General features: G+C 43.1%; 1 protein-coding gene across 1 annotated transcript in view; it reads right to left on the bottom strand.

The window, feature by feature from the left end:
• The window catches only part of LOC132998813 (NACHT, LRR and PYD domains-containing protein 12-like), a gene marked incomplete at its 5' end in the record, with an annotated part of 75,724 nt that overhangs the window by 37,338 nt on the left and 23,397 nt on the right, over positions 1-14,989 (bottom strand). The window contains 4 exons of the mRNA XM_061068560.1: positions 8,975-9,148; positions 9,689-9,862; positions 10,547-12,403; positions 12,599-12,832. Of these exons, the coding sequence (XP_060924543.1) occupies positions 8,975-9,148; positions 9,689-9,862; positions 10,547-12,403; positions 12,599-12,832 (2,439 nt within the window). The remainder of the gene's footprint in view (positions 1-8,974; positions 9,149-9,688; positions 9,863-10,546; positions 12,404-12,598; positions 12,833-14,989) is intronic.

Below are 14,989 nucleotides of genomic sequence, written 5' to 3'. Positions count from 1 at the left end.
CATTTTCTTGCCTTTCTATTTGTAACCGGCGCAGCTTTTGTAGTCTTTACGGTAGTGGTTTAGCGGATGAGGAAACGCACAGACTAATTCCATGTGAGTTAAGCCATCCCACGTGATACTACCCAAGTCAGTGCATTCCAGGCGGTTAACATTGCGACTCTACAGTGCAGTGAGAGAGTTAGGGGCAAGTTACACATGAAAAGAAGGTAGGAAGAAAAAGAAAGATAGCGTAGAGAAAACAAGGTGAGAGAAATAGACGAAAAAAGTGGAGGAGTGGGATATAAGAGGGGAAGAAAGTGATTCTAAAACTGTTCAATTGTTAAGATGGGTTGAGATTTATTTTCTGTACATTTATTTGAGACTTTTGAGTCAAGATCTGAAACAGGAACATTTTAATTAAAGCTTTTGCTCCTTTTATTTTTCTTAAGTTAAGACCTTTATTTGAACATGCACAATTTTCACATGTTATTTATTTTCTTTTATTTTGAAATGAAGCCCTACTTTTATTTAGTAAATGAGTGAAAATGATGCATATCTGCAATCATACATTTTTGAATCATACTGAATTCATGTGATTCAGGTATTTACTTCATGCATTTTTTTGTTGGTTCATGGAGTGGCTCATTCTGCGCATGTGTTAATGTGTTAAAATGATTAACACGTTAATTCCACAAATGAATCATCACGTGTTAACGCGTTAATTTTGACAGCCCTTATAAATATATATATACAGTATATACGGGTACTTGAGCTTGTGGAATGTGACTTGAGATATCATATTGAAACTCCAGCACAGTGATCACTTGGATTTCAGTCTCCACATCTGATCTAGTTGCTCTTATATGTAAATAAGAACAATGAGAATGTATATATACAAACCAAATGTAGACATATATTTAAGTATATATACGTATAAACACACACACACACACACACACACACACACACACACACACACACACACACACACACACACACACACACACACACACACACACACACACACACACACACACACACACACAGAGACCACTGCTGCAACACCATGCTGCCCCAAACAATGAGAATCATTTAACACTGAGTGTATTTGAAGAACGACTCATCTCCACTGATTGAACATGTTATTGATCATGTCTGGACTCACCGAGCCTTCCTGCAGTTCCTCACAGCTGGGATCAGTCTCTGTCGACCCTGGTCTGATGTGTTGAACTTCTTCAGGTCCAACTCATCCAGAACCTCCTCTGACATCTGCAGCATGTAGGCCAGAGCTGAGCAGTGGATCTCAGAGAGTTTCTCCTTCGATCTGTTCTCTGATGTCAGGAACTGTTTCATCTGCTGATGAACTGAGTGGTCGTTCATCTCTATCAGACAGTAAAAGATGTTGATGCTTCTGTCAGGAGAAATGTCATCACTCTTCATCTCCTTCAGGTTGGTGATGACTCTCTGGATAATATCTGGATTGTTCCCTGTCCGACTCAGCAGGCCTCCTAAGACTCTCTGGTTGGACTCCAGACTGAGGCCGTGAAGGAAGCGAACAAACAGGTCCAGATGACCATTTGTACTGGTGAGGGATTTCTTCATGGTTCTCATCAGGAGGTCATCCAGGGAGAAGGTACTGTCTGTGTACCTATATGTTCCCAAGAACTTGTTGAGTTCTTCTGTGTTCCTCTCGGTGTAACAGTGGAACATGTAGATTCCAGCCAGGAACTCCTGAACGCTCAGATGAACAAAGCAGTAGACTGATTTCTGGAAGATCACACACTCTCTTCTGAAGATCTCAGTACAAACTCCTGAGTACACCAAGGCCTCTGTGACATTAAGACCACACCGATCCAGGTCTTCTTGGTAGAACATGATGTTTCCTTCCTCCAGATGTTTAAGTGCCAGCCTCCCCAGCTTCAGGAGAACGTCCCTGTCAGCGTCCGTCAGCTGCTGTGGAGTCGTCTCATGTCCCTCACCGTACTTGTTGTTCTTCCTCTTTGTCTGAACCAGCAGGAAGTGTGAGTACAGGTCAGTCAGGGTCTTGGGCAGCTCTCCTCTCTGGTCTGTGGTCAACATGTCCTCCAGAACTGTAGCACTGATCCAGCAGAAGACTGGGATTTGACACATGATGTGGAGGCTCCTGGACGTCTTGATGTGTGAGATGATTCTGCTGCATAGCTCTTCATCACTGAATCTCCTCCTGAAGTACTCCTCCTTCTGGGCGTCAGTGAAGCCTCGTACTTCTGTGACCCTGTCAACACATGCAGGAGGGATTTGATTGGCCGCCGCAGGTCTGGAGGTTATCCAGACGAGAGCCGAGGGAAGCAGATTCCCCCGGATGAGGTTTGTCAGCAGCACGTTGACTGATGACCTCTGTGTGACCTCAGACACAAGCTCCCTGTGGTTGAAGTCCAGAGAAGGTCTGCTTTCATCCAGGCCGTCAAAGATGAACAAAGGTTTACAGACAGCGAGCGTCTCTGCCTTGAGCTTCTGTAACGCTGGATGGAAAACACGGAGCAGCGTGAGGAGACTGTGCTGCTGGTCCTTCACCAGGTTCAGCTCCCTGAACGAAAGCACAGTCAGCAGACCCACATCCTGGTTTTCTAAACCCTCGGCCCAGTCCAGAGTGAACTTCTGCACCGAGAAGGTTTTTCCAACACCAGCGACGCCGTTGGTCAGGACGACTCTGATGCTTCTCTGCTGGTCAGTGGAGGCTTTAAAGATGTCGTGGCACTTGATGGGAGTGTCGTGGAGGATCTTCTTCTTGGAAGCCGTCTCAAGCTGCCTCACCTCATGTTGAGTATTAACCTCTTCACTCTGTCCCTCTGTGATGTAGAGCTCAGTGTAGATCCTGTTGAGGAGGGTTCTACTTCCTCTTTCATCAGCTCCTTCAGTCACATGTTCACATCTCCTCCTCAGACTGAGCTTATGTTCATCTAAAACCTCCTGCAGACCACGATCTGCTGAAAGACAAGAAACAATGTCAGAGACAGAGAATCTGAGAATCTGCTGATTGTTTTCATCAGATACAGAAAAACTACAGAAAATAAAAGCTTTTTAACTTTGTGCTTTTCTAACGATGTTAAATGTAGATGCTGTATGAAGGAACACAATAAAACCACATGTGCTGATGTCAGAAGTGAAGACATCAGCAGACACATGTACAGTGCTGCTCTGACTGGCTGTCTGAGCTCCAGCTCCTGTTCTGGATCTTTGTCCACACTGGGGACAGGAGGAGTCTCCTGAAGAACCAGACTGGTCCCAGTATGAGGTGATGCACTGTCTGCAGAACCAGTGTCCACAGCTGGTGGAGACTGGATCCTTCAGAACGTCCTGACACGAAGCACAGCAGGACGACTGCTCCTCCTCAGAAACATGAATCCTCTTCCTCTCCCTGTGAAGACATGTCCTGATAACTCACATGTCACAGTCACAGGTTTTGTTATCACCCAGTATGTTTGTGTGTTGTTTATGAGTTTGGAATTTGGTGCAGATCCAAATCAAAATGAGTCTCTAGTGGATTTCAAAGTGCTTTCATAAGGAGCGTGTTGGTTCTTGGTGGAGGTCTGAGCTCTTTGAGTCATTCTGAGAGATTAGTCACCAACTTCAATGAAGCTGTGTCCTAATGCAGGGGCCACACTAGAAGAAAATTGGTCCTCTTCAGAGCAGGTCACAGTAGAAACAGTCTCTTACTCTGTGTGTGAGGGTCCAGGTTCATTACTGAAGTTGATAGGAAGCATCATGGACATGTCACTCTTCAGAGACAGACAGCTGGACCCTAGAGACTCTGCTCTCAGTCTGTGGTCCTGACCTCTGCAAACACAAACATGTTTTTATTCAGAACACATCATTCACTTGTTCATTCTCTGAGGATTCAGTTTGGAGGTTCACATGTTTGTAGCAGGTCTCTTACTTAGTGTGTGAGGGTCCAGGTTCATTACTGAAGTCTAGAGGAAGCATCATGGACATGTCACTCTTCAGAGACACACAGGTGAACACTGGAGATTCTGCTCTGTCCTCCTCTTCCTCCTCATAACCACTCATCTTCAGTCTGAGAGGAAAAACACTGTAAGCTCAAAGGAATCAGGACAAACAAGTCTGTCAAGAAACACACCCCAAAATACCAATGAAGGACACTCACACACACACACACACAGACAGACCAACACACACGCACAAACATATACACATGAACACCAGTTAATGTGACTGTAACGTATGATTCTGAAAACGCATTCTGTTATTTAACACTTGATGAACAGTTTTGATGAACATGAAACTGTGAGTTAACTCTGTTAATTAGTCCTTTGAAGGCTCTTTGTTCCACAGCTGCTGTTCACATCTGTCTCTGGGATCCGATCACATGAAACTAGGTCTGTCACCAGGTGTGAACTGACAAACTTAGAGTGGTGTGATCATCAGACGTATGTTAACAGCAGGTGTGAGAGTGAGACATTTAAACTTTCAGAAAGTTGTGTTCACACTCACCTGCTCACTTCCCTTCCTTCTGCTCATCCAGGTGAAAATGGAGTCTGACACTTCCCTGTTCTCAGGCTCCTCCTCTCTCTCTTTACAGTAGATCAGTTAAAGCTCCAGTGTGTAAGACTCAGGTGAAAGGATCCATCTACGGAAATTAAAATCAAAATAATCCTGGTCATGTTTCCACTAGTGTGTTTGATCTAAATTGTATGAATCACAGATTTCTTTACTGTAGAATGGGAAAATCTGTATCACGTTATAACGTGAAACTCAGCACGTTGTCCTGTGGAGTGGAGCTTCCTGAACAAGCCGCTCACAGGAGGAAACAGTGCATTTCCCGGGGACTATTTCCAGCGGCGGATGAAGCTCTATGGCACAAACACATGAGATGTGTCAGACTGTGGATGAACACACAATATGTTTATATCAACAAAAAGAAAAATATATAAAATATCACCAGAATTGTTCTTTTAAACGTCTTCTCCTGATCATCAGACTAAGAGAGTTTGAGTTTTGGGCTGTGAATCATCGATTAAAGTCCGTTCTTCCTCTTCTGGTTATAACACTCAAAGATTCACGTCTCCTTTTCTCATCTCACAGATTTGTCTTTTCTTTCTTCTACTTCTCAGCCTATGTGTATATTACTGAATATTGTGTAGTGGTCATGTCCGATTGTTGAGTCTTCCCATACTTCCCACTCACATGTCCATGCCACCTCACTTGATACCAGTGTCAAATCCAGTGCTGAAGTGTTACCTGTGTGTACATCTATCCTTGTCCCTCTCCCGTCGTTAATACATATTTCATTACTATCCTCCAATAGTTGTTCTATTATCTCCCCATGTGTGTCTTTCTTTCTCCCTCCACACAATGTGCTATGTGAATTAAAATCCCCACTGCAAAAGATATGATTCCTAATCTGTCCTTTTATCTGCTTGAGTTTATTCATTCCTAGTTTCCTGCATGAGTTAAAGTGATTTATGATTTTGACTGTGATGTCCATATTTCTAACACAACCTTTTTCTTCTTCATTCCCCTTACTGACAACTCTGAATGGATATTTGCCTTGATAAATGTCGTGCACCCCCCAATCACACATAACCACAGTATAATTGAGGTTTCAATCTAACATTTGGTTTCAACCATGGTTTTTGCACACAAACCACGTCTGGGATATAGATCATTTCTCACTTCCTCACAAGTCAGGTCATTAATGTTCACATGATTTGCAGCTGCTTTCACTATTATTTGTATTCTTTCCATTTTTGATTTGGTTTCCGTTGGTGCATGTATGACTCCTGCTATAGCAGTGAGTAGTTTCTTTAAATTAAACCACACTTTGCCCTCTTTTGGTTGTTCTTGCTGCTTAATGAGTTGTTCTTCATCTGTGTGTCTTGACTCTCCTCCTCTCCTCTGGTTCACCATTTTGACAGCATCTGCATATGTGATTTTGTTTTGTACCCTGACCTGTTGAATCTCTACCTCGCTCTTCATTACTTCACATCCTCCACATGCCACACTGTGGTTTCCTCCACAGTTACAACAGTTTGGTTGCATCCCTTTCCAACACTGCTCATACTCATGATCCTCACCACATCTAGCACATCTTCTTTTTCCTTTACATGTCGTAGCATTAAGACCAAATGTTTGACAGTTGAAGCTGGGTATATATTACCTCACTGTGTAAGTCATGTTTCCCAGCACTACCTCCCTTGGAAAAATGATTTCCTTAAATTGCAGCAATATGCTTTAAATACCTCTTCACCTCTTCTCTGAAAGCCTGTTATCTCTATGCGTCCTTTAGTTTCCCACCTTTCAGATCTAATTCAATGTCAATCACACCATCACCACGGTCTTTACCTGGAATGATACAAACTTCTGATCATTGAGCAGCTGTGGACCAGAGAGAAACTGAACGACAGAGATTTTTAATCTTTAATGAAGTGTAAAAATAAAGAAATCATTCATGTAAACAAAGTAGCCACAAGATTTGACAAGTGAATAAAACAACCTGAGGTTTGAAAGAGACTTTTCTTTGATGATCAAACTGGATTTCGTTGTTTTTGCAGCAGTTGAATTAAATAATTTGGAAAGTCAGAAACTCAGGTCAGATCCATCACCTGCGACTTTACAGAGTAAATAAACAGTATGTTCTGATGAACTTAACTTGAATGAGATCATACTCAGAATAATCAACAATCATTGATAAAACATTATAACGTCCTGTCGGAGTTTACACAACATCTTAACATCCGACAGTTACAAGTGATGACATCACGTCCTGGACGTAGTGAGGTCTTTGTGTGAAGTACGATCAGAGACTGTATATAAATGATTCTGCTGCAGTTGATCACGTTGTGGATTGAAAAATGTCCCTTTAAGGGATATTCCCTCGCTTCCTTTTATTTCATGTACATTTGTGAATAAATGTCGATGAGTGTGATCTTATTATCCGATGTTGTATAAACGCTGTACATGAAAGAAAGTCCACTTGTATAAAACGTTCTATCTCTTTGTACATGAGCAGGAACATGCAGATCAGTTATGGACACATGTGTGAAGAATCCAGAGAGAATGAAAATCATCTAAATATGAATTCACATGTTTTTCATGAAGTCATTGAACTGATCAGATCTGATGAGTCCAGACGTTTTCATCTTCTCAGTGAAGCAGAGCCTCAGGCTCACGGCTCCAAACCAAATATCTGTGTTTCTAAACGTCTTTCACCCACAGACTCACACCACTTTACATCAGAGTCATTAGGTGAAGTAGGTTATTAAACTACGTTCATGTCAAACTTCACTATTTGACAAAATTAATCAAAACTATGTGATTAAATTAACTTTGAACACAAAAAACAACATCAGCTTCGAATTGGGTGAAAATATTTGTGTGTCAAAGGACAGAGCAGCAGCAGATCCAATGATAATGCTGTGTCACATCCACAGGAACACACAGGGAGGACGGTGGACTGGACACTGTGTGACAGCTGATCTCAGAGCAGCTCACCTCCTCTGATTCCTCTGGAGCTCTGTCTCCACTCTGCCTCCCAGCAACAAGGCCCAGTCAGAGCCGCTCTACACACAAGCTGCTGCTGCTTCAGCCTCTGGAACCTCAGGACACAGCTCAGCCTCCGTCCACACACACCGTCCTCTTCAAACTCACCTTTTAAAAGATCCCAGCCTCCACCTGTTGAGAGAAGAAGACATCAGTGTTTCCAGAGACTCACTTCATCAGCTGTGAGTCAGTGATGCAGCACATCCAGTAGAAAGAGCAGCAGGGACTTCAGTCCTGTTCAGAGGTGGAGCAGCTTCCTCTCTGCTTCATGTTCACGTGTTGGAATGAACACGCTAAGAGCTCAGTGTGTGTCCTCTGCATGTCAAAGTGCAGAGTGGAAACCTGAGAGGTGGATTTACTGCTGTTACAGGTGAAGACATATTTCACTGCGTGAGAACCTGCTCATAAAAGGGGCGGGGTTTAGTGCGTATGACCAATCACAGACATGGACAGTTTGACTGACAGCAGAGCCTCATATTTCCAAACCAGGATCAAACTGTTCTATAATAAAAATCAGAGGAGATCAAACACATGATCCAGAATAAAACAAACTCAGTCACAGCTGCTAAATGCAGGAAGAACAGCTGGTAAAACATCTGGGATTGTGTCAATGTGTAAGTTACAGCGCCCCCTGGTGGCATTTGGTAAAGATTTGGACCACGATATAATAACGTGTGTGAACGAGATAAATATCCCGATTCCATGAGATCTGAATCTGTTGTTTACTAACAAGACAAGTGGAAGAGAAGAAGATTCTTGATGAGAATTGTTTGAATCCCAGGATGTGGCCTTGATAATGAGCTTTAGTTTGACCCACACTGTCTCACAGACCCTGGATCTGTGATACTGACTGTGTTTAATAAAATACTGATAAAAGCAGCGTGGACTGACTCGTACCAAATACTGACCTCAGAGTCTCCAGTCGACAGGTTGGACTCTGCTTTAGATAAAGCAGCTCCTTCACTCCTGAGTCCTGCAGGTCATTGTTTTTACTCAGATCCAGTTCTCTCAGATGAGAGGGGTTTGACCTCAGAGCTGAAGCCAGAGAAGAACAGCTGCTCTCTGTAAGACTGCAGCCAATCAACCTGAATAAAGAATACAATTTACCTGTAAATTAAACTGACTTCATATGTGAAAATAACATACAAATATTCAAGTCAGCACAGAGTCATATCATTGAAGATAAATACGAAATCAAACATGTTGGACTAAAAATGAGTCCTGGTTCAGTAAAAATAGATTATTTGGACCCGGTCTCTGTCCTGCAGATCAGTTTAGGAAATCCAGAACTAAACTCAATGTTTTAACTAGAAGCTGAATATTTAAAATGTCACAGATTAATTAATGAATGGATTCAAGTTATGTATGAAGAGGAATCATGTTCAATTAGAATTAAATTAGATCAATTGGGTGTAAATGCTGTATTATATCTGCAAAAGTCAGTCGCTGAACTGACCTCAGAGTCTCCAGTCGACAGGTTGGACTCTGTAGAAAACCACACAGCTCCTTCACTCCTGAGTCCTGCAGGTTGTTGTTACTCAGATTCAGTTCTCTCAGATGAGAGGGGTTTGACCTCAGAGCTGAAGCCAGAGAAGAACAGCTGATCTCTGACAGACTGCACTGATACAACCTGGATAAAAGAGAAATATGAATATTAGAATGTGTCCTCCTGTTGTTGTGGATCGTCATCATGTCAACACAGACTCTCAACATGCTGCTGACCTCAGTCCAGTCTGTAACCTGAAGATAAATATCAGATCAGACATGTTGGACCATTGTTTCATTATTCAGCTTCTTCTCTGTGTGTTTCATCACTGAGCAGGTTTGTGTAATTAAACACTGTTTAAAGTAGTGATGGCTCCTGATGTTACTTCCTGTTTGTTTCTATACTTATCAACTGTCCAACGTGTTTCAATAAGAATGTGTCTTATTTTGAAAACCTGAGGAGGACAAGTGCTCGGCCTCAGTCCACATGTTATTTACTGACACTTTCTCAGTGATCAGGAGCAGGTGAGTGCAGGTGAATGGAGTTGATGAGGTGGACGTGACTGACAGGCTGGGTGAGGGACAGATGACTGAGGGACAGTGAGCAGAGCAGAACTGAGACAATTTAAATAAATAATGACCCAATAACAAAGAAAGTCTGAAAAGTGAAGAAGGATTTAAGGACCTCAGAGTCTCCAGTCGACAGTTTGGACTCTCCAGTCCAGAACACAGCAGCTTCACTCCAGAATCCTGCAGCTTGTTTCCACTCAGATCCAATTCTCTCAGATGTGAGGGGTCTGATTTCAGAGCTGAGGCCACAACTTTACAGTGAGTCTCTGAGAGTCGACAACTAATAAGTCTGTAATTAAAGAAAATATCTGTTAGAATAAAATCAGAAAACATAAAATTCATACAAAACGTGATCATGTGACCCTCACCCTGGTAAATCCTCTTTTTGCCTCATGAACATGTTAAAAACTCCTCAAGAGAATCCTTTCAGATTTGGTTCAAGCGTTGATTTAGACTGACAGAGGAACTCATTAGATTCATGTGGTCAAAGGTCAAGGTCACAGAACATGTTTCTGGCCTCCTGAACATGAAGTCTCAAGTCTGTCTTTAGGGGATTTCTTCACATTTTGACCAGTTGGACTCAAAGATAAACTGATTAGATTTCAGTGGTCAAAGGTAAAAGGTCACAGTGACGTCATATTATTGTGAATACAACACGCAGGATGATAATTCTAGTTTGACATGGGTTCATGGAGAGGCTCATATTTAACACAGTAATTCCACAAATGAATCATCCCGCGTTAACAAGTTAATGTTGACAGCCCTTATAGATATATATATATAATAAATATACGGCAAACTCCAGCACAGTGATCACTTGGATTTCACTCTCCACATCTGATCTAGTTGCTCTTATATGTAAATGAGAACAATGAGAATGTTTATTTACAAACCAAATGTATACATATATTAATGTATATATTACGACTCATCTCCACTGATTGAACATGTTATTGATCATGTCTGGACTCACAGAGCCTTCCTGCAGTTCCTCACAGCTGGGATCAGTCTCTGTCGACCCTGGTCTGATGTGTTGAACTTCTCAAGGTCCAACTCGTCCAGAACCTCCTCTGACATCTGCAGCATGTAGGCCAGAGCTGAGCAGTGGATCTCAGAGAGTTTATCCTTCGATCTGTTCTCTGACGTCAGGAACTGTTGCATCTGCTGATGAACTGAGTGGTCGTTCAGCTCAGTCAGACAGTGGAAGATGTTGATGCTTCTGTCAGGAGAAATGTCATCACTCTGCATCTCCTTCAGGTTTTTGATGACTCTCTGGATGATTCTTGGATTGTTCTCTTTCCGACCCAGCAGGCCTCCTAAGATTCTCTGGATGATCTTTGGATTGTTCTCTGTCCGACCCAGCAGGCCTCCTAAGACCCTCTGGTTGGACTCCAGACTGAGGCCGTGAAGGAAGCGAACAAACAGGTCCAGATGACCATTTTTACTGGTGAGGGATTTCTCCATGGTTCTCTTGAGGAGGTCATCCAGGGAGAAGGTACTGTCTGTGTTCCCATATGTTCCCAAGAAGTTGTTGAGTTCTTCTGTGTTCCTCTCGGTGTAACAGTGGAACATGTAGACTGCAGCCAGAAACTCCTGAACGCTCAAATGAACAAAGCAATAGACTGATTTCTGGAAGATTACACACTCTCTTCTGAAGATCTCAGTACAAACTCCTGAGTACATCGAGGCCTCTGTGATATTAAGACCACACTGCTCCAGGTCTTCTTGGTAGAACATGACGTTTTCTTTCTCCAGATGTTTAAGAGCCAGCCTTCCCAGCTTCAGGAGAATGTCCCTGTCAGCCTCCGTCAGCTGCTGTGGAGTCGTCTCATGTCCCTCAGCGTACTTGTTGTTCTTCCTCTTTGTCTGAACCAGCAGGAAGTGTGAGTACAGGTCAGTCAGGGTCTTGGGCAGCTCTCCTCTCTGGTCTGTGGTCAACATGTGCTCCAGAACTGTAGCACTGATCCAGCAGAAGACTGGGATTTGACACATGATGTGGAGGCTCCTGGACGTCTTGATGTGTGAGATGATTCTGCTGCACAGCTCTTCATCACTGAATCTCCTCCTGAAGTATTCCTCCTTTTGGGCGTCAGTGAAGCCTCGTACTTCTGTGACCCTGTCGACACATGCAGGAGGGATCTGATTGGCCGCCGCAGGTCTGGAGGTTATCCAAACGAGAGCCGAGGGAAGCAGATTCCCCCGGATGAGGTTTGTCAGCAGCACGTTGACTGATGACCTCTGTGTGTTATCAGACACAACCTCCCTGTGGTTGAAGTCCAGAGAAAGTCTGCTTTCATCCAGGCCGTCAAAGATGAACAAAGGTTTACAGACAGCGAGCGTCTCTGCCGTGAGCTTCTGTAACGCTGGATGGAAAACACAGAGCAGCGTGAGGAGACTGTGCTGCTGGTCCTTCACCAGGTTCAGCTCCCTGAACGAAAGCACAGTCAGCAGACCCACATCCTGGTTTTCTAAACCCTCTGCCCAGTCCAGAGTGAACTTCTGCACCGAGAAGGTTTTTCCAACGCCAGCGACGCCGTTGGTCAGGACCACTCTGATGCTGCTCTGCTGGTCAGTGGAGGCTTTAAAGATGTCGTGGCCCTTGATAGGAGTGTCGTGGAGGATCTTCTTCTTGGAAGCCGTCTCAAGCTGCCTCACCTCATGTTGAGTATTAAACTCTTCACTCTGTCCCTCTGTGATGTAGAGCTCAGTGTAGATCCTGTTGAGGAGGGTTCTACTTCCTGTTTCATCACTTCCTTCAGTCACATGTTCACATCTCGTCCTCAGACTGAGCTGATGTTCATCTAAAACCTCCTGCAGACCACGATCTGCTGAAAGACAAGAAACAATGTCAGAGACAGAGAATCTGAGAATCAGCTGATTGTTTTCATCAGATACAGAAAAACTACAGAAAATAAAAGCTTTTTAACTTTGTGCTTTTATAACGATGTTAAATGTTGATGCTGTATGAAGGAACAAAATAAAACCACATGTGCTGTTGTCAGAAGTGAAGACATCAGCAGACACATGTACAGTGCTGCTCTGACCGGCTGTCTGAGCTCCAGCTCCTGTTCTGGATCTTTGTCCACACTGGGGACAGGAGGAGTCTCCTGAAGAACCAGACTGGTCCCAGTATGAGGTGATGCACTGTCTGCAGAACCAGTGTCCACAGCTGGTGGAGACTGGATCCTTCAGGACGTCCTGACACGAAGCACAGCAGGACGACTGCTCTTCCTCAGAAACATGACTCATCTTCCTCTCCCTGTGAAGACATTTCCTGATAACTCACATGTCACAGTCACAGGTTGTCATTACTTCTGTCAAGGAGGTTTTATTTTCACCCAGTATGTTTGTGTGTTGGTTGGTTTGTTCGTTAGTGGGATAATAAAAAACACTGAACAGATTACCAGCAAACTTGGTGTTAGGATGTGGTCTGTAAACCAGATCGGTTTTCAAAAGAGATGTTCAGAGGACTGATGTTTATGAGTGTGTGGAATTTGGTGCAGATCCAAATAAAAACTCTCTAGTGAATTTCAAAGTGATTTCATAAGGAGCGTGTTGGTTCTTGGTGGAGGTCTGAGCTCTTTGAGTGATTCTGAGAGATTAGTCACCAACTTCAATGAAGCTGTGTCCTAATGCAGGGGCCACACTAGAGGAAACTAAATCCTCTTCAGAGCAAATCACAGTAGAAACAGACTCTTACTCTGTGTGTGAGGGTCCAGGTTCATTACTGAAGTTGTGAGGCTCAAACATGGACCGGTCACTCTTCAGAGACACACAGCTGAACCCTGGAGACTCTGCTCTGTCCTCCTCTTCCTCCTCATAAACACTCATCTTCAGTCTGAGAGGAAAAACAATGTGAGCTCAAAGGAATCAGGACAAACAAGTCTGTCCAGAAACACACCCAAAAATACCAAGCAAGATGACACACAAACACACACACACAGAGACACACACACACACACACACCAGCTAAGGTGACTGTAATTTATGATTCTGAAATCAAGTTCTGTTATTAAACACTTGATGAACAGATGTGATGAAGATAAAACAAGAAACTGTGAGTTAACTCTGTTAATTAGTCCTTTGAAGGCTCTTAGTTCCACAGCTGCTGTTCACATCTGTCTCTGGGATCCGATCACATGAAACCACGTCTGTCACCAGGTGTGAACTGACAAACTTACAGTCATGTGATCAGCAGACGGATGTTAACAGCAGGTTTGAGAGTGAGACAGTAAAACTTTCAGAAAGTTGTGTTCACACTCACCTGCTCACTTTTCTTCCTTCTGCTCATCCAGGTGAAAATGGAGTCTGACCGCTCCCTGTTCTCAGGCTCCTCCTCTCTCTCTTTACACTAGATATGAGAGTTGCTCACAGAACAGTTAAAGCTGCAGTGTGTAAGAGTCAGGTGAAAGGATCCATCTTTGGAAATTAAATATAAAATAATCCTGGTGATGTTTCCACGCGTGTGTTTGATCTAAATTGAATGAATGAAACTCAGCACGTTGTCCTGTGGAGTGGAGCTTCCTGAAACAGCCACTCACAGGAGGAAACAGTGCATTTGTTGAGGACTATTTCCAGCGGCGGATGGAGCTCTATGACACAAACACATGAGATGTGTCAGGCTGTGGATGCACACACAATATGTTTGTATCAACAAGAAGAAAAATATATAATATCACCAGAATTGTTCTTTTAAACATCTTCTCCTGATAATCAGACTCAGAGAATTTCAGTTTTGGGCTGTGAATCATCGATTTAAGTCCATTCTTCCTCTTCTGGTTATAACACTGAAGGATAGACTCCTCCTTTTCTAATCTAAAAAAAAATTTGACTTCTCTTTCTTCTACTTCTCAGCCTATGTGTATATACAGAATATTAGGTAGAAGTCACTTCCAATTGTTGAGTCTTCCCATACTTCCCACTCACATGTCCATGCCACCTCACTTGACACCAGTGTCAAATCCAGTGCTGAAGTGTTACCTGTGTGTCCATCTATCCTTGTCCCTCTCCCGTCGTTAATATATATTAAATTACTATCCTCCAATAGTTGTTCTATTATCTCCCCATGTGTGTCTGTCTTTCTCCCTTCCCACAATGTGCTATGTGAATTAAAATCTCCTCAGCAAAAGATATGATTCCTAATCTGTCCTTGTATCTGCTTGAGTTTATTGATTCCAAGATTCCTGCATGAGTTATAGTGATTCATGATGTTAAACTGTGATGTCCATATTTCTAACACAATGTTAACTTCTTCTTTCCCTTTACTGACATCTCTGAATGGCATATTTGCCTTGATAAATGTTTGTTTTGTACCCTGACCTGTTGAATCTCTACCTCGCTCTTCATTACTTCACATCCTCTACATGCCACACTATGGTTTCCTCCACAGTTACAACAGTTTGGTTGCATCCCTTTC

Source organism: Limanda limanda, chromosome 3, assembly GCF_963576545.1.
Source record: "Limanda limanda chromosome 3, fLimLim1.1, whole genome shotgun sequence".
Taxonomy (NCBI): Eukaryota; Metazoa; Chordata; class Actinopteri; order Pleuronectiformes; family Pleuronectidae; genus Limanda; species Limanda limanda.
The sequence above is the reverse complement of the archived record's forward strand: the minus strand, read 5'-3'. Positions and strand labels throughout refer to the sequence as shown.